Source organism: Symphalangus syndactylus, chromosome 20 (assembly GCF_028878055.3).
Source record: "Symphalangus syndactylus isolate Jambi chromosome 20, NHGRI_mSymSyn1-v2.1_pri, whole genome shotgun sequence".
Taxonomy (NCBI): Eukaryota; Metazoa; Chordata; class Mammalia; order Primates; family Hylobatidae; genus Symphalangus; species Symphalangus syndactylus.
Window position 1 is genome coordinate 25,980,281 of NC_072442.2, and position 19,700 is coordinate 25,999,980.

A 19,700-nucleotide genomic window follows, 5' to 3' on the forward strand; every position below is an offset into this window, starting at 1 on the left:
GATTTCAAGGACACTTATCATTTCCCCAATCAATACCCTTGTGATTTCCTATGCCTGTCTTTATTTTTTGTTTTTTTTTTTTAATTTTTTTTTTTGTTGTTGTTGTTTTTGAGAGGGAGTCTCACTCTGTCGCCCAGGCTGGAGTGCAGTGGCACAATCTCGGCTCACTGCAAGCTCCACCTCCCCGGTTCAGGCCATTCTCCTGCCTCAGCCTCCTGAGTAGCTGGGACTACAGGTGCCCGCCACCATGCCCAGCTAATTTTTTGTATTTTTAGCAGAGACGGGGTTTCACCGTGTTCGCCAGGATGGTCTCGATCTCCTGACCTCGTGATCCACCTGCCTTGGCCTCCAAAAGTGCCGGGATTACAGGCATGAGCCACCGCGCCCAACCAACCTGTCTTTAATCTCTTAATCCTGTCAGTCGAGGAGGATGTATGTCGTCTCAGGACCCTGTAATAATTGCATTAACTGCACAAATTGTAGAGCATGTGTGTTTAAACAATATGAAATCTGAGCACCTTGAAAAAAGAACAAGATAACAGCAATGTTTAGGAAACAAGAGAAATAACCTTAAACTCTGACCGCTGGTGAGCTGGGCAGAATAAAGCCTATTTCTCTTCTTTCAAAAGCAATGGGAGAAATATCGCTGAATTCTTTTTCTCAGCATGGAACGTCCCTGAGGAAGAGAATACATGCCTGGAGGTATAGGCTTATAAACAGTCCCCCCAGGTGCACCTGTCTCTTATGGTTGAAACTGCAGAGGTGAAATATACTCCAGTCTCCCATAGCGCTCCCAGGCTTATTAGGAAGAGGAAATTCCCACCTAATAAATTTTGGTCAGACCGGTTGATCTCAAAACCCTGTCTCCTGATAAGATGCTATCAATGACAATAGTGCCCTAAACTTCATTAGCAATTTTAATTTTGCCTCGGTCCTGTGGTCCTGTGATCTCGCCCTGCCTCCACTTGCCTTGTGTTATTCTATTACCCTGTTAAGTACTTGATGTCTGTCACACACCTATTCGCACACTCCCTCCCCTTTTGAAAATCCCTAATAAAAACTTGCTGGTTTTTGTGGCTTGTTGGTCATCATGGATGCTACCAACGTGTGATGTCTCCCCCAGACACCCAGCTTTAAAATTTCTCTTTTGTACTCTGTCCCTTTATTTCTCAAGCCGGCCGACGCTTAGGAAAAATAGAAAAGAACCTACGTGATTATCGGGGCAGGTCCCCCGAAAGCCTTGAGATGCTGTTAATCTGTAACCCTAGCCTCAACCCTGTGCTTGCGGAAACGGGCTATATTGACTCAAGGTTTAATGGATTTAGGGCTGTGCAGGATGTGCCTTGGTAAAAATCTGTCTGCAGGCAGTGTGCTTGGTAAAAGTCATCACCATTCTCCAGTCTTGAGTACCCAGAGACACAATGCACTGCGGAAGGCCGCAGGGACCTCTGCCCAAGAAAGCCTGGGTATTGTCCAAGGTTTCCCCCTACTGAGACAGCCTGAGATATGGCCTCATGGGAAGGGAAAGACCTGATCGTCCCCCAGCCTGACACCCATAAAGGGTCTGTGCTGAGGAGGATTAGTGAGAAAGGAAGGCCTCTTTGCAGTTGAGATAAGAGGAAGGCATCTGTCTCCTGCTCATCCCTGGGAATGGAATGTTTCGGTGTAAAATCCGATCATACATTCTATTTACTGAGATAGGAGAAAACCACCTTATGGATGGAGGTGAGACATGCTGGCGGCAGTACTGCTCTTTACTGCACTGAGATGCTTGTGTGAAGCCAAACGTAAATCTGGCCTATGTGCACATCAAGGCACAGCACCTTTCCTTAAACTTATTACGACACAGTCCTTTGCTCACATGTTTTCCTGCTGACCCTCTACCCATGATTACCCTATAGTCCTGCCACATCCCCCTCGCCGAGATGGTAGAGATAGTGATCAATAAATACTGAGGGAACTCAGAGACCAGTGCCCGTGCAGGCCCTTGCTTGCTTAGCGCCGGTCCCCTGGGCCCACTTTTATTCCTCTATACTTTCTCTGTGTCTTATTTCTTTTCTCAGTCTCTCATCTCCACCTTGCGAGAAATACCCACAGGTGTGGAGGGGCAGGCCCCCTTCAGCATTCCAGCGCTGCTGCGTTCCATCCTGGGCAGCAGACTGAGACTCTGTCTCAAAAACAAGACTGCTGGGTGCAGTGGCTCATGCCTGTAATCCCAGCACTTTATAATGTTAACTAATTTTTTGGCAGGTTTTTTTTTTTTTTTTTATCAAATTGAGGAAATTCTCCCCATATACCTTTCATACTTTTTTTTTCTTTCAGATGAAGTCTTGTTCTGTCGCCCAGGCTAGAGTCCAGTGGCACAATCTCGGCTCACAGCAACTTCTGCCACCCAGGTTCAAGCAATTCTCCTGCCTCAGCCTCCCGAGTAGCTGGGATTACAGGTGCCTGCCACTGCGCCTGGCTTTTTTTTTTTTTTTTTTTTTTTTTTGAGACAGAGTCTCACTCTGTAGCCCAGGCTGGAGTGCAGTGGCGCAATCTTGGCTCACTGCAAGCTCCACCTCCTGGGTTCACACCATTCTCCTGCCTCAGCCTCCTGAGTAGCTGGGACTACAGGCACCCCCCACCAAGCCCGGCTAATTTTTTTTTTGTATTTTCAGTAGAGACGGGGTTTCACTGTGTTAGCCAGGATGATCTCGATCTCCTGACCTCACGATCTGCCTGCCTCAGCCTCCCAAAGTGCTGGGATTACAGGCATGAGCCACTGCGCCCGGCCGTGCCTGGCTAACTTTTGTAGTTTTAGTAGAGCAGGGTTTCACCATCTTGGCCAGGCTGGTCTTGAACTCCTGACCTCGTGATCCACCCGCCTTGGTCTCCCAAAGTGCTAGGATTACAGGTGTGAGCCACGGCACCTGGCCCCCTATACCTATTTTATCTGAATTTTATTATGAGTTGGTGTTGAATCTTGTCAAATACTTTTTTCTGAAATTAATTGACATGATTTTTTTCTTTTAGCCTTTTATTACAGTAGACTACATTGATTAATTTTCAAATGCCAAATCAGCTATTTATCCTTGGAATAAACCCCACTTCGTCATGTTGTGTAATTCTCATATGTTGATTAATTCTATTTGCTAATATTTTGTTAAGGATTTTGCATCTTTATTTATGATGGGTATTGTTTGGCAGTTTTCTCCTTTTTTGTGTGTGCTTCCTTTGGTTTTGGTGTCAGAGTAAATACCTCTTAAAATGATTAAGCAACGTTCTTTTCTATTTTCTGAAAGAGTTTGGCTAGGATTGGTGTTAATTATTATTATTATTTTTTTTCTTGAGACGGAGTCTTGCTGTGTCACCCCCGCTGGAGTGCAGTGGCATGATCTCGGCTCACTGCAATCTCTGCTTCCTGGGTTCAAGTGATTCTCCTGCCTCAGTCTCCCTAGTAGCTGGGATTATAGGTGCGTACCAGCATGCCCAGCTAATTTTTGTATTTTTAGTAGAGACAGGTTTTCACCATGTTGGCCAGGATGGTCTCGATCTCTTGACCTTGTGATCCACCAGCCTTGGCCTCCCAAAGTGCTGGAATCACAGGTGTGAGCCACCTTGCCTGGCAGTGTTAATTATTTTTTAACTGGTAGAATTCTCTAGTGACATCATTTGAGTCTGGAGACTTCTTGTTTGTGATTTTTTCATTACAAATTTAATGTTCTTAATAGCCATAAGGCTGTTCTTATTATCCATTTCATATTGGATGAATTGTGGTAGATTACTTTCTTTTTTTGAGGAATTGGTCCATTTCATCTAAGTTGTTGAATTTATGTAGAACTAGTTTTAGTATTTCCTTACTATCTTTTTAATGTGTATAGAATATATATCCCCCATTTCTTCCTTTTTTTTCTTTTTTTTTTTTTGAGACAGTCTCACTCTGTCGCCCAGGCTGCAGTGTAGTGGCACAATCTCAGCTCACTGCAACCTCCACCTCCTGAGTTAAAGTGATTCTCCTGCCTCAGCTTCTCCCAAGTACCTGGGATTACAGGCACCCACCACCATGCCCAGCTAATTTTTTTATTTTTAGTAGAGATGGAGTTTCACCATATTGGTCAGGCTGGTCTCGAACTCCTTACCTCAGGTGATCCACCTGCCTTGGCCTCCCAAAGTGCTGGGATTACAGGTGTGAGCCATCATGCCCGGCCAATTTAAACATCTTTAAGGAAACACATCAAAATGTAACTAGAGGTTGTTTCTAGATAATGGGACCATGAGGATTTCTATTTTTTCTTTGGCATATTTGTATTTTCCACATTTTTCTATAATGAACATCTATTGTTAAAACAGGTAAGATATTGAGTTTTAGCAAGATAAAATATGCAAATAGAAAAGAAATAAATACCCAATGTCAACAGTAGTTGCCACTAGATGATGGCATCATATGAGATTTTCATTTTCAACTTTCTTTTTTTTTTTTGAGACAGAGTCTCATTCTGTCACCCAGGCTTCCGGAGTGCAATGGCACAATCTCAGCTCACTGCAACCTCTACCTCCTGGGTTCAAGCGATTCTCCTGCCTCAGCCTCCCAAGTAGCTGGGACTACAGGTGTGCACCACCATGCCAGGCTGTTTTGTATTTTTAGTAGAGACAGGGTTTTGCCATGTTGGCCAGGCTTGTCTGAAACTCCTGGTCTCAAGTGATTTGCCTGCCTTGGCCTCCCAAAGTGCTGGAATTACAGGGGTAAGCCACTTTGCCTGGCAGATTTTCATGTTTAGCTTCAACGTTTTCTGAATTTTCCACAAAAAGCATATATTAGAATTATATTGGTAATATCACATATTATATCACCCCATATTAGATGAATGGGAAGAGGAAGATAAGTGGTTACATAGTCAGGAGAAGGGTCACTTCAATAAACTAAAACTAAAAACTTCTGCATTATTGTCAACTGCTATAGAGTCTTTCAAAGATGTCTAATTGGCTGGGCGTGGTGGCTCACGCCTATAATTCATTCCAGCACTTTGGAGGCTGTGGTGGTGGATCGCTTGAGGCTCAGAGTTTGAGACCAGCCTGGCTAACGTGGCGAAAACCCATCTCTGGCCGGGCGCGGTGGCTCACGCCTGTAATCCCAGCACTTTGGGAGGCCGAGGCAGGCGGATCACGAGGTCAGGAGATCGAGACCACGGTGAAACCCCGTCTCTACTAAAAATACAAAAAAATTAGCCGGGCGTGGTGGCGGGCGCCTGTAGTCCCAGCTACTCGGAGAGGCTGAGGCAGGAGAATGGCGTGAACCCAGGAGGCGGAGCTTGCAGTGAGCCGAGATTGCGCCACTGCACTCCAGCCTGGGCGACAGAGTGAGACTCCGTCTCAAAAAAAAAAAAAAAAAAAACGCAGGGGTCTATGTTTCCCAACTCTCCTGCCCCAGTAAACAAGGATGTCTCGCCCTAACCGAACTGGCAGGTGGAGGCAAGACAGCCACTGAGCAGGCACGCTCACCAACTTCTCTTGAACCTAGAAGAGCATGCAGGGCTGTGGAGGCAGCTGTTTAGAGATCTGAGGTATCTCCAGGGACCACCAGGGAAGGGAGACGCCAATGTGGCCAACCCTTGGCAGCCACACCCCAAAAGCAGAGGCTGCCCCCCCCAGGCCGCTGGGTACACGCTACCTGGTGACGCCATCTTTGATGTGGTAGAGCAGACACTCAGACATCAGAGGGTCTTCGTTCAGGTTCACCAGGTGGGGAGTCTAAGCGGGGAGAGAAAGGTGGTCAGGGGGAGCCAGCCAGGGGGCGCTATGGAAAGGAAGAAAGGGAGCAGTGGGAGGAGAAACCCCTCCAGGCCTGGCACTGCCAGCTGCACCCCCTCACTCTGGAGAGCTCTCCTGCCTTCTGTACTTCTCCCATCGTCATCCCTCCACCCTGATGACATTCTTTGGTTCCCACCTCTCACACCAACCGCTTTCGGGACAGCCTGATCCACCCTCTCCTCACACGGGGGGCCTACAAAAATCGCCCCACCCATCCTGCTGCATCCAGGTCAGCAACCCTTCCCAAGGCCTGTCTCTTCAGAAGCACCTCGACCCACCAGGCTCCCTGACCAGAAGCCCCGGACCCCCTGCATTCTCTTCTTCTTCCCTATATTCCTCTGTCTCAGGTCCCATCATTTCTTTCCTCAAAATGTACCTTGCAGCTTCTGGAGAGTTGGGGGAGACTGAGTAAGCAGACTGGTACTCCCCACCTTTCATCAACCTTGAATTTCCTACACACATCAATTACTTTCACAATTTAAAAATAAAAAGTGTCACTTCAACTCAAAAGCAAATGGAACAAACATGTTTCTTGAAGCAGACTCCCTGACTCTTCCACAGTGACCACCCCTCCCTCGGCTGCTTCACCTCAAGCCTGGGTCCCTGCAGCACCCGCATGGGGCTGTCCCTGCCTAAGGCCCCAGGCCAAGTCCATCCTGAACACCTGAGTGATTGTTACGCTGCTCTGTGCTGAAAACCCGGCCCATTCCCTTCTCCCAAAGCTCTTTCTCCTGACTTGTTTCCGTTACAACAGCCCTGCCCTTGCTGGGCAGTACTCTGGGTGGCATACAGGCCATGCTGCCTCTGTACCCCCATGCTGCCTCTGTACCCCCATGCTGCCTCTGTACCCCCCGCTGCCACGCCTGGGGAAGTCTCCCTTCCCGCCAGCTGCTGCCCTGCCACACACCTGTCCATCCCTCAGCACCACCCTGCCCCAGGCCCACCTGCCTTCCTGCCACCCCTCAGGTCTCCCAGCTTCCTGTCCACACCTCGCTATGGCCATGTCTTTGCTTCACTGCTGAGACCTCTCCAGCTGGAACCCCAGCCCCGCTGGACTTGAGCCTACTTTTTCCCCTGGCATCCCTGGGCCTCCTCCATGTCCTGGCTCTAGTCCACCTGTCCAAGCCCCCCTCCCAGGCCTCTCCCCCGGACTCTGTACTTCCACCCAGCGGACCCCTGAGCACTCCCTCCAAAGCAGGCCTCCTGTATCCCTGACTGCCAATGTCCCCAACAACAGCCTCCCAAAGTGCTGGGATTACAGGCGTGAGCCACCGTGCCCGGCCCATTATGAGTTCGTACTATATTCTCCTTGGGCGGGGCATCGTGGCTCACACCTGTAATCCCGGCACTTTGGGAGGCCAAGGCGGGCGGATCACAAGGTCAGCAGATTGAGACCATTCTGGCTAACACGGTGAAACCCCGTCTCTACTACAAATACAAAATATTAGCCGGGGGTGGTGGTGTGTGCCTGTAAACCCAGCTACTTGGGAGGCTGAGGCAGAAGAATTGTATGAACCCGGGAGGCAGAGGTTGCAGCGAGCCGAGATTGCACCGTTGCACTCCAGCCTGGGTGACAGTACGAGACTCCGTCTCAAAAAAAAAAAAGAACTCATAATGAAGGCTGCCTCTGAGAGGGGAACTTAAGGGTGGGAAGGATGGAGGGTTACTTTAATTTTTTTTTCTATAACAAAATGCTGTAAACTGAGAGACGTAACTTCTCACTGTACACACCTTTTAGAACTATTAGAATGTCCTCTCTGGTGTGTATTATCTTTGTAAGAACAATTAAAACAAGAACCCCCTCTTTTGGTCTCCAGGCTTTGGCAGGTGGCATCTCTGCCAGCTCTCCAAGGAAGAAACCTCCACCCCACCAGTCTCCCCACTCCTTTCTGCTTTTTCTCCATCCTTGCAACCGTGGTGGAAGCGGCCCAGCTCCAGGTATACAAAGGTGGCTGGAAGCCATACTGAGGGCATCTTGTAGCCCCTCTTTCCACCTCGGTGTGGCTGGGTCCCAGAAGAGTCTGGCTCCCTCAGAAGGACCCCAAAGCCCCAGACAAGACCCCAGACAAGCAGCCTGGCCTGCTGCCCACAGCTCTCTCACTCCCTCACTGTGGCTTGGGCCAGGCAAGACAAAACCCCTCTCCCCTTTTCAGAACAGGGGTTCAGTGATCCCTGCTTGCTTAGTCCCCCAGATGGACCTGACTTTACAAAATAGAGAGAAGCCTTGTTCTGGTAACGCATCACCTCTTCCAGGCAGCCCCCAGTGACCCTGTCTGGCTCAGAGCACAGTGTATCTGACTTAGGGCCTGATCCTCTGCTGCTTCACACCATGGTCCAGACAGGCTGGGCTGGTTCCCTGGTGGAACTGGAAGTTCATGCTCTGCTCAAACTGGCCTCTGCACCATCCCTTCATTGGTATGCAGCGGTACAGCGGTGCTGGCTGTCTATAGCCAGTGCCCTTTCTGACTGGTCAGTCCCTGTGCCGGATGGTTATTAATATTTGGAGTATCTTTCTGCCTCCACCTGAGCCTGACCTCTCCTGCCCTGCTCCTTCCTTCCTTTCAGCAAAGATTTATTAGGCACCTAAAACCTGGCAGCAGGCACGTGTCAAGCACTGGCGTGTCCCACTCACCCCAACACATACCCCATGCTGTTCAACCTCATGGTGGCCCTACTCCTCCATACCCCCCAAGTCCTGTCCACCTTTCAGGTTCCACTGTCCAAATCACCTTCTCTAGGAAACCAGTTGCGGCATAGCTCCAAGCTACACAGGTGCCTCCATCTATAACCAACCTCTCGCTGCACTGGTAACCACTGTCTTACAATGCAGGGCTCACGCCTCCTCTATTCCCTTTAGTCTTGTCTTCCCAAGTTATCCTTTTGAAAAATAGATTTCTTTAGCTAGCTGAGTATGCACAGAATACAAAACACAAATGATACAAAAGCATGCACAGTGCCTCAGTCTCTATCCCAACCAACCTCCGATTTCCCAGGTCCTCTCCCTCTCCTGAGGCTGACTGTCAAGTGGCTGGAGGGAGAAGGCAGGGATGACTAGACAACACAGAGAGGAGGTGGCAGCGGAGGGGACAGAAATGATGGACGGACAAGCCGGGGACCTCAAAGGGAGTGATCAGGGACAGCACTCACTACCTTGCACCCGCTGCCTCTCTTCTAAGCATCCAGTGAGCTCTCTAGGCCTCCTCGCCCGATTCCTCACTCACCTTCTTTGGAGAGAAGACGCCCACAGTTCCCCCATCCTCCCGGACGGCCACCCCCATCTCAGCCAGCAATGCTTCTCTGTAGGCAGAGGGGAGGCAACTGTCAGTCTTACCTTCACTGCCTGTGACCTCCTTCCCTGTGGGGCCTGACCTCCCCCACAGCCTCCAGCTCCTCCCAGGACCCCAGCTGTCGGCCCTCACACCTCTCCATTCTCAGGGCTTCTGTCTTGCGTAGCTTCTCCTCCCACATCTCGTTCAGCTCAGCTATAATCTTCTCTGTCTCCTGGGGGCCTAAGGGTGGGTAGGTTTCAGGATGGTCTGGGACAAGCAGACCCAGGGTAGGGACAACCTACCCTGGGGCCACGCTACTCCTAGAATTCCTTCTTTTTCAAGCTTGACTTTGGAGAAGTGAACTCCCAGGAACGCCCAGACCCCCAGCCCTTGCCAGCTCCAGCTTCCCACCTGCAGCCTCTCCATGGCTTCCTCAGGCCCAATCTGGGGCTCCGTGTTGGGGGAGAATGACGGCTCCAGCTCCCCATGATGTGTGGTGGGTGATGAGGGTGAAACTGGAGCCAGGGGAGATGACACAGCTGGCAGGGCGCCTCTGACACTCCCTTCTTCCGTCTTCAGGCCTGGGAGGGAGATAGAGGAAAAAGAATGAGGCTAAGGAAAGGAGCTGATGAGAGACATCCAGGAGACCAAGAGCTTCACAGAGGACCAGTCTGTAAGGACTACAGAAGACCGCTGGTCAGCCTCCTACCAGGCAAGGAGCGAGCCCTCCTACTGCAGCCACGACAAATGGGCACCCAGTCTCTCTGCTTCAACTCCAGGGGTGGAGAGCTCATTACTGAAGGAGGCGGCCAGTCCTTCCCACTATTAGATGACTTGCACCATCAGAAAATTCTTAGGTGGGGCTAGGTGTGGGGGCTCACACCTGTAATTTCAGCACTTTGGGAGGCCGAGGTGGGTGGATCACCTGAGGTCAGGAGTTCAAGACCGGCCTGGCCAACATGGTGAAACCCCGTCTCTACTAAAATACAAAAATTAGCCTGGTGTGGTGACGGGCGCCTGCAATCCTAGCTACTTGGGAGGCCGAGGCAGGAGAATCGCTTGAACCTAGGAGGCGGAGGCTGCAGTGAGCCAAGACCACGCCATTGCACTCCAGCCTGGGCGACAGAGCGGGACCGTCTCAAAAAAAGAAAATTCTTAGCTGGGCCGGACACAGTGGCTCACACCTGTAATCCCAGCACTTTGGGAGGCCAAGGTGGGCACATCACCTTAGGTCAGGAGTTCAAGAGCAGCCTGGCCCATCTAGAAACCTCTGTGTCGAACTGTTCTTTTTTGAGACGGAGTCTCCCTCTGTCACCCAGGTTGGAGTGCAGTGGCGAGATCTTGGCTCACTGCAACCTCCGCCTCCTGGGTTCAAGCGATTCTCCTGCCTCAGCCTCTCAAGTAGCTGGGATTACGGGCGCATGCCACCACACCTAGCTAATTTTTGTATTTTTAGTAGAGGTTTCACCACATTGGTCAGGCTGGTCTCGAACTCCTCAACTCAGGTGACCTGCCTGCCTTGGCCTCCCCAAATGCTGGGATTACAGGCATGAGCCACTGTACCAGGCTAAAACCCCCGTCTCTACTAAACATACAAAAATTAGCCAGGTGTGGTAGTGGGCGCCTGTAATCCCAGCTATTTGGGAGGCTGAGGCAGGAGAATCGCTTGAACCCAGGAGGTGGAGGTTGCAGTGAGCCAAGATCGAGCCACTGCACTCTAGCCTGGTGACAGAGCAAGACTCCGTCTCAAAAAAGAATTCTTAGCTGTGTTGAGCTGAAACTGGCCCCACGTCATGTGTGCTGGTGTTTCTAGTTCTGCCCTCTGGGATAAAAAGCCTTACTGCTTTCTCTTCTGCAAGAAAATCCCTCAAATGTTGGAAGGCAAACAGCCTAGCTACCTTATCCTTCTCTTTCCAAGAACACTCATATTCCCCACACTGTGCCCCTCAGCACCCTGACTATTCTCAATGGGATGATCTCAAGACTGAATGCAGGGTCCATTCCTGACCCAGTCAACATGGATTACACATCTTCTGATTTGGACACTATTTCCATCAGTGAGGCTGAGCCTGACATGCTAGAAAGCACTCCACTGAGATCTGTTAGGCTATGGTCCACTTCAACTCTGACGTTTTGCAAGAACTTCTGTCAAGAAAGTCACCCAGTAGCCTAGCCTCTTCTTAACAATTTACTGTTTGACCTGTAAGTATATATTGCCATTTTTTCCTGTAATGGTCATTTTATTAGTTCCAGGAGCCTGACAGGTCCCTCTGGATCCTGATTCTCCCCTAGAGAATTAGTCCCTCCTAGCCCTATAACATCTGAAGACATATGTCCCCTCTGCACATCTGTGTCCACGCCACTGAGCACATGAAGGGTTTCATAGTGCGTCGTCCCTCCCTGGCTCCAGGACTGGGCAAAGGCAAGTGAGGAGGGATGGGGTGGGCCAAGGGGCATCCCTGAGCTGACCCTCCCTGGAACCTCGACTTTCCAGAGCAGAGGCTGACAGTCCCTGAGCCATCAGCAGTTCCCGCAGCCGGGCTACTTCCTCCTGCAGCTCTCTAATCAGCCGGGCATTAGGGTCCTCGTTGATGATGGCATTGCAGCGGATCTGCTTGGTGCAGTCAGCATACCTGGGTGACAGAGGAGCAGGGTCGGTGAGGCCTGGGGGCAGGGGACCCTTGGTCTGCTGTTTCTCCTTCCCCCTCTCCCAGGTCTCAAGATATTGTGGCAGGGCTCCGGGACCTCCCCCGTCTCACGAGCAGGGTCCTGAGCAACTCGCCTCTAAACTCCTGGCACTTTTCCTACGCTGCCCCATCCCTGCTAGAGCCAGAAGCCCCACCTGAGGATGCTGAGAGTCTCCTCGTAATCGATGTCAGCAGGGCTCAGGGCTGCCATCATTGCTGTGAGTTTCCACCTGTGAATGGAGTGCAGGGAAAAGCTTCAGCCCCTCCTGAGGGAGGGGCTAAGAAAAGTCAAACCGGGTCATGGGGCTGGGGCCCACTGCCCAGGCAGGGGTCTTATAGGGTCATGGTCTGAGGTACAGGAATCTAGGGTGGTAGAACTAACCATGACATCTGGTTATGGGAGGGAATGAGGTCAGGGAGATATATCTGCAGGACAGTCACAGAAGCGTGGAAGGTGGATGAAGTCAGCAGTGCAGCAGTGGGTGTGAGATCAGGGATCAGGCAGGGGTCATGAGTAGCCAGGTCAGTGAGGTCATGAGTAGCCAGGTCAGCGAGGCCCTTGGCTTGACGGCAGGGTATGGCCTTGTTCTCAGCATCAGGAAATCTTCAAAAGGATGTTCCCTTTGAAGGGTCAGGGGGAGAAGGAAGACAACGGGATTTGGGATTCTCGGCACAGCAAGAAGATTTGTCAGACGTATCAAAAGAGTCTGTGGGATGTGTCAGGGTCGGCAGAGAGAGAGGAAGAGGCCCTCACCCAAATTTTCCTTGAGCAGCCAGGTGAGCACAGAGTCCCTGTAGGGGATAAAATCCGACTTCCGCTTCTTTGATTGCTGGGGGATAAAAGGGGGAAGGAGGTTAAGGTGGGTCACCCCCCTTTCCCAAGCCCTTCTCTTTCCAACACCCAGGTCTCACCATATCTGCAAGGGCCGAGATCACCTTCCCTAGTGTAGTCAGGGACTTATTGATGTTGGCTCCCTCCTAGAAAAGGATGAGGAATGTGGGGATGAGACCCTCCTCTCCCAATCTGATCCACTTCCCCTTCCTACCTCCCCAGTGACAGTCTCAGGTTCTGACTGGAGACCTCCACACACACCCCACAACACGGCCCCACAACAAACCACCCTCTGAAGCCCCCTCACCTTCAGGCGCATGCCCCGGGCCCGAGGAGTCGGCTCGCTCACTCCCAGCAAGGTCCACCAAACTGATCTGACTGACCTGGGGTCAGAGGAAACAGGCAGGAGATAAGGTGCGGGTGGGGGATGGGGCAGGCAAATCAGGGAAGCACCCAGCAGGAATGTGGGCAGCTGGCAAGGGCTAGAGAGAGCCAGGAGGAGGCGAGGGAGGAGGCCGGGGGAAACAGAATACGTGACAACAGTGAGACGGTGGTTACTCGCTCAATTACAAATAGCTACAGGCCCACCACAGGCATGGACAAGGGACACACAAGGGATCCGAGCCCTGTCCTGGGTCTCGTAAGAACAGCCGGGTGCGGTGGCTCACATGTGTAATCCCAGCACTTTGGGAGGCTGAGGCGGGTGGATCACCTGAGGTCAGGAGTTCAAGACCAGCCTGGCCAACATGGCGAAACCTCTTCTCTACTAAAAATACAAAAACATTAGCCGGGCCTGGTGGCACATGCCTGTAATGCCACGTACTTGGGAGGCTGAGGTAGGAGAATCACTTGAACCCAGGAGGTGGAGGTTGCAGTGAGCTGAGATCGCACCACTGCACCACTGTACTCCAGCCCGGGTGACAGAGCGAGACTCTGTCTTAAAAAAAAAAAGACAAGCAAACAGTAGAGGGGGACAGACTGATCTGATGGAAAAACAGGGTGGGGGTGGGGCGCGGTCATGGAAGTCCTGAGGAGGCACTCAACCCAGCAAGGGCAGGGAGGGCCCAAGACCCTTCTACCATGTCACTGTCCCTATTACCAGGGGAGGTTGCGTCCGGCGCGGGAGCAGGGGCGATCCCACCTTCTCCGAGTCTAGCCCCATGGGCTGGTCATGGCAGTGCTGTGTGAAGACGGTGGTAAAGACGGCATGGGAACGGCTGCTGGTCTCATTCATGTTGGTGGCAGCCACAGTCCTCGAGGGCAAAGGAAGCAGTCACTGGATCCTGCCTCTCACCTTCCCGACCCTGGCCCCCTTGCCCTCTGCTCCATCAGCCTGCCTCACCGTGCTTTATTTCCACAGTCCATGAGGTCAGCAATGTCTGCGTAGGAGGTCACAGCCAATCTGGACACGTCCTGCACGTAGGGGCCCAGGATGGGGTGCTCCCAGACCTGCAGAGAACCCCGACTCATGATGTTCAAGAGGTCTCGTACCCGCTCACAACAGATCTCCATATAGCTCACCTGAGTGGGAAAAGCAAATGAGAAGTAACAAAACTAGCCACAACAATGACAACGAAACTTAAATCTGACTCCACTGGACATGATCCAGGTGACTGCAGCTAATACACAGTGCGAAGCATTCTGCGGATGCTAGCTCAGCGACCTGCCCCACAAGCCAGGAGGTGCATCCGATCATTAGCATCTCCCAGATGAACATACGAAGCTGAAGGACAGAATCACTGCCCCAAAGTCACAGTCAGTAACCAGCAGAGCCAGGATTAGATCCCAGGCTGTCTGATTCCCGCGACGGCCCTCGGCAGTCTGGACCCCTCTCAGCCCCGCCACCATCAAGACCCGGGCTTACCGCCACAGAGTAGGATAGCTGAGCACTCTGGTTCTCACTAACGCGAGGGAAGAGGTCCTCACAGAGCTGGAGGGGGACACAGGGAAATACAGAGAAGCTCCTGCTCAGGGCACACCTGAAGTGTCCAGTCACAGGCCAGGGCCAGTCCCAAGTGACCCCATTGAACCCTTACCACAGCCCCGAGGGAGGGGTTATTCCCATTTCACAGATGGGAAAACAACCTCAGAGAGGCTCCCGCTTGCCCAAGATCACAGGCTAGCATTCAGCCAGCCAGGGTGCAAACCCCAGGAGTCCTGACTCCCAAGCCTGTGTGCCAGGTTGCTATGCTGGACAGCCAGGGACAATTACGGTTAACTCTGTGATCCCAATCGGCATTTCTACACTTAACGCTCTACTGGTGGTACACAAGCCTGCAGGAGAACTATACTCACAAATCATTATGAAACCAAGTAAAATAGTAGTAAGTTGTAAAACTGGCGCTCGAACCCAAGGCTCACTGATGCCAAAGTCTTGCTCTTCTCACTGAGGCTCACTGCCTCTGATAGGGGCAAAGACCCTCCCACCCCAGAAGGTTGTCCAGCTTGCAGTCAACCTCTATCTCCCATCACCAATGGCCTCAGAGCCAGGTCTCTGTTCCATAATCCTCAGACCCTGGTCCTTCCTTCCTCAGACGGCAGCTAAAGACGCTCCTGCCCTGGCTGCCCCACCAGGTCCTAGGCGTACCTGGGGCACGATGCCCTGCTGCCCTGGCTCCTGCCGCCCCATCATGGTATAGGATTTCCCAGCCCCGGTCTGCCATTAGGCAAAGTCGCACACTTCGTAGCCTTCAGAGGCGTGGAGCAGCATCTCTTCTCCAATGTCCCGACACACTTGCTGCTGAGATGCAAACTGGGGGTCCTCTGCCTAGGAGAAAGTGGGGGCAGAGAAAAACAGAGGAACCCTGGATGTCTTTATCCTTCGTGTCTCTGTCCCAAGGGTGTTGCTTCCATCACTGGTGATTCCCCAAAGACCTGTGTGCCCTCTCACCCTCATCATTGTCCGTATCACCCCAAGGATCCTATCCAGCCCCTGCTAGTCCTAATTACCCCAAGGGATTCTGCCTTCCTGTCGAGGCCTCAATCATAGCCTAAGGGTCCTACCACCCCCACCCAGGATCATTCTCCCAATTCAGCTTGACTAATCCCCTGGGGGGGTCCTATTTCTTAACATGTCCCCTCCCCAGGACCTACATCCACTGTCTCTCACTGCCTTGCTCTTCCCCCAGCCCAACAACCCACCGAAGTGTGTGACCAGTAGGAGTAGTCAAGGGTGAAGCTTTTGGGGGAATCCTTGCTCTGTTCAGGGTTGATGATGGCTGAGGGGCAGGAGAGGGTAAAGGAAGGAAAGTCAAGGTCAGGTACTCCCAGTCCCTGTCCATACCCCCACCAGCCCCTGGAATCCAAGCATCCCACTCCTCACCACTGTCCTGACTCATCTCTCCCCTTTAATATTCCCCACCCCCTCCAGCCACCAAAGCTAATTTTGGCTTCCTAGGACCCGCCCCCACTGAGCTGCCTCCCTGGATTGGGCAATGGAGGGCTCCAGGCCAACATTCCCCCTCCCAGGGACTGGGAACACGGGAAAGGCCAGCCTGCCCCAGCCCCCGCCATTACGACTAGCACTTGCTCTGTGCCCAGCATAACCCTCCTCTTAGTTTGGCCTAGCGGGACGGGCCTGTGTGGTGGGCCCGGCTGGGCCCGGCCTTCCCTGCCTGTGCCCAGCCAGGCCCCGGGGACTCACTCACAGGTGGTGTTGCCCTGCATGCTGACCACACACTTGGCATCCTGGCTGGTCTCGCGGGCGTTCAAGGGCCGATCTCTCACTGCCACTTTCACCGAGGCACCAGCCATGGCTCCAGACACTCCTGCCCTCCTCAGCCGGAGGACAGAGAAAGGAGTGGTGGGGTCAGAACCACTGCGGGGACCCAAACATTGCCTCCCAGCTTCTTCCCGGAACCAGTCTCTTCACATCTCCCCCAGAGCCACCCAGCCTCTCAAGGACCCAGCTCTCATTCCCTTGGCTTTCCTCCCAAATGTCACTGTCTTGAGAGACTCCCAAAGGTATTTCTGCCTCTCTCCCCAGCCATATACCAGCCTGCAGGAACCTGGGCGGTCTCCCCCAGAGTTACCTGGCGTCCTGGCCCCAGACCAGGTGGGATGTATCAGTTCTGGCTGCCACCGGCCCTCGTAGGGGGAGCCCCATCCTACTCCTGGGGCCTGGCCACACCAGCTGGGGCTCTGGGAGATACCCTGGTTGTGGGGGAAGAGTTGTTAGGAGGCACCTGTGGTTCCAGAGACCTGTCTGGGGTTCCCAGGTTGGAGGGCCAACGTTATCGGGGGAATAGTAGGAAAAGTACGGACAGCTGACCCTCTGGAGTGGCTGAATGCAATGTGAATCCAAGGGCAGGGACGGTGATATTTTTATTCCTTGTCACTCGCAAATGTACTGAACGTTCAGATAGAGGACAGAGAGAGAAAGAGGCTGGACAGAGGGCAATTCAGAGAGGGGCACATGAGCAGAGACGTGAGGGTGGTGGGAAGAGAGAGAGGAGGGGCAGAGAGTCACAGACACCAAGAAAATTAGAGAAATAAGACAAAAGGCAAGCCTGAGGTCATGCTATGAAGGAAAGAATGGGAGAGGAAAGGAGGAAGACACACAGCACAGCAAACACAAGGTGTTAAAGAGGCAGGATGGGGAACTCCGGGGCCAAAGCATAAACTGGGAGCCCAGAAAAGAGACCAGAGAGGAAACTGCAAATGCAAAACCTGTCCTAAAATTCCCCCACAGGGTCGGCAAGGGAGAATCCAGTTCCCACCTGAGGCCCACAACCTACATGCACCAGGCCGGTAGTGCGGATGGGCAAAGTCCAAGGGCTGTAGGTAGGGCCCAGGACTGGGATCCACAGGGCCAGCTGTGTGGGCTCTAAGCCCCTTGCCCAGCCCCCAGCACTTCCTCCACAGGATCCAGGACAAAGGGCAGGGGAGGGTGGGGTCATCCTGTAGCCATCAGACCAACCCTCAGGGCTCCACCCTTGGGGCGCCCAGAAATACCTGTGTTTGAGGGTAGAGGGTCCCTGGGGCCTCCCTGAAAGGCAGAAAGAAAAGGAAGCCGGCTGGCTGGTGCCAGCCCCAGCCTGGGGCTAGTGCTATGGCGTCCACTGCCCTGGGGAAGGTGCCAGGCTGGAGCCCAGGAATGTGGGTGATCGGGTGCCCACACCCTGGGAGGAGAGGCTGAACAGCCCACGCCCACGGACAACAGGGAGGAGGACCACGAAGAGGGAGAAAGGATGCTGAGCCCCCTCCTGTGGCCCCAGTGGGCCCCAAACTCCTGTCACACTGGGCCTCCCCTCACCAGTCTTCCTGGGCAGAGCATGGGAGGGTGAGGGGCTGGTCTGTCCCAGGACAGGAAGGGAGTAGCTGGAATCACAGAAGCTGGCTCAGGAAGAACAGCCCTGACCCCCTAGACCCTGACCAGGGGAGGGAAGGACACTGGTGGGGACAAGCGATGGTGACGCCGTTGCTGCAGCTAATGGGACAAGGAATGGGGTGGCACGGCTGGGGGCCAGCGGGGTAAAGGAATAGAGGTAGGGACAGCGGTCGGCCGGTGCGGCTGTGAAGCAGCCGTGGGGTACAAGGAGGATACTGGGCGGCTGGGGTGGGGCCAACCGGCCCGAAAGGGGGTCTTGGGCCACCTGCACCTTGCCCACCCGGCGGTTCTCACACAGGTCCCCGCCCGGCCTCTCAGGGCGGCCATGCGGACCCGTCCTCCTGTCCAGCCAGCCGGCGGCCGCCGGGGCCTGGCACCTCTCTGCGCCTCCGCGGAACAAACAGCACATGATCCCGGCTCTTGAGCCTAAATCGCGCCGCCGGACCCCGGCTCCCCGCTCCCCAACCCGGCACGTTCCTCCGCGGGCGTCCCTTCCCTCCCCCTTCCCCAGCCCTCACCTCGGCGCGGCGGGGCTCCCGGAGCAGCTCGGCGGAGAGGGACAAGCTTTCTGGGAAGCGTGAGGCGAGAGCGGGAAGGATCCGGGGCCGGTTCGGAGCTGCCCCCGCCCCTCGCCGGGTGCCCGGGCGGCGGGCGGCGGATTCGCGCCCCGGGGGCGGCAGCAGTAGCGGCGCGAGTCCCCAATCTGCCCAGCCTGAAGAGGGTAAGATACATCTGAAGTTCTCTGACCCAAGATCTCTTAAGAGTTTCCCTTTGAGCAGCTCACTCATGCTACCTCCCCCAAGAAGCCTTCCCTGACTGGTTGAATGAAGGGGCTACAAATTCTTCCAAGAAAGAAAATAAGGAATTCCCCATCTAGTGTGCTTCACCACCTCTGTTTGCATTCAGCCTCCTCACCACGGGAAGGAGGCAGGCACAGACTCCTGCAGGGTAGATGATGGCTGGGGAACTGTATTTCCCATCCCTTTGGGGAACCTTGGAAGGTTTCTCCCATAATGGATGGGCCTTCAGGGGCTTCCATAAAATGATTTTGCAGGGACGGGGGCAGAAGCAGGAAACAATTAGGTGGTTTGCTTGGTATTAGAAAGCTACAGTGCAGTCTCCACCAGGTGAGAGATGAGGCTTCCCAAGGATCTGAAAACCAGGAGAAGAGCTTCCAGGGGACCAGTGCCCTGACATGTCTCAGAGAGGTATTAACCCCTCACAGCATCTCATCCTCACCCCTCTGCACTACTGTAAAATCTAGGTGGTCAAGTCTCAGAGCATTCTAATGGGCCAGGTTTCCTAGAAGTGGAACTCCAAAAGGGGACCAAGATCACAGCTTCCCAGGTGTGACCCTCTACCTGCATCTCCCTGAAGCTGGAGCAGTGGTCATGGGAGGTGAGAGCATGGCAGAGGTCAAACCCATATATCAGAGGGGTCAGCATGGCCCCCTCTCATGGGACACAACTGCCCTTACATGGACTACATTCCCCCATTTCTCACATCTCAATGTGGGGATGGCCTAGTTCTCAAAGATGGAACATGAGCAGAAATGATGTGTGTCACTTTCAGGCACCTCTCCCTCAGTCTGTCTCCCCATTCACCATCAGAATGGAATCCACTCCCAGTGTGGCAGAGGAGAAGACAGTTCTTGATGATCAAAGAAGCCTGGATCCCTGAGTCAGCTTGAAAGTGAGCCACCCGGCCAGGCGCAGTGGCTCACGCCTGTAATCCCAGCACTTTGGGAGGCCAAGGCGGGCAGACCACGAGGTCAGGAGATCAAGACCATCCTG

The 19,700-nt window shown here is 53.3% G+C and overlaps 2 protein-coding genes across 3 annotated transcripts in view; one reads left to right on the forward strand and one right to left on the reverse strand.

Moving 5' to 3' along the window:
* The window catches only part of C20H17orf78 (chromosome 20 C17orf78 homolog), a 172,837-nt gene that overhangs the window by 101,525 nt on the left and 51,612 nt on the right, over positions 1-19,700 (forward strand). The gene's annotated exons all lie outside the window — the stretch shown is intronic.
* The window catches only part of LOC129469897 (uncharacterized), a 75,505-nt gene that overhangs the window by 15,127 nt on the left and 40,678 nt on the right, over positions 1-19,700 (reverse strand). The window contains 18 exon segments of the mRNA XM_063628665.1: positions 5,651-5,730; positions 9,012-9,087; positions 9,212-9,291; positions 9,471-9,640; positions 11,541-11,692; positions 11,902-11,977; positions 12,498-12,576; positions 12,659-12,724; positions 12,886-12,904; positions 12,906-12,961; positions 13,720-13,831; positions 13,921-14,099; positions 14,443-14,508; positions 15,166-15,345; positions 15,720-15,796; positions 16,226-16,350; positions 16,610-16,730; positions 18,426-18,619. Of these exon segments, the coding sequence (XP_063484735.1) occupies positions 5,651-5,730; positions 9,012-9,087; positions 9,212-9,291; positions 9,471-9,640; positions 11,541-11,692; positions 11,902-11,977; positions 12,498-12,576; positions 12,659-12,724; positions 12,886-12,904; positions 12,906-12,961; positions 13,720-13,831; positions 13,921-14,099; positions 14,443-14,508; positions 15,166-15,345; positions 15,720-15,796; positions 16,226-16,350; positions 16,610-16,730; positions 18,426-18,619 (1,908 nt within the window).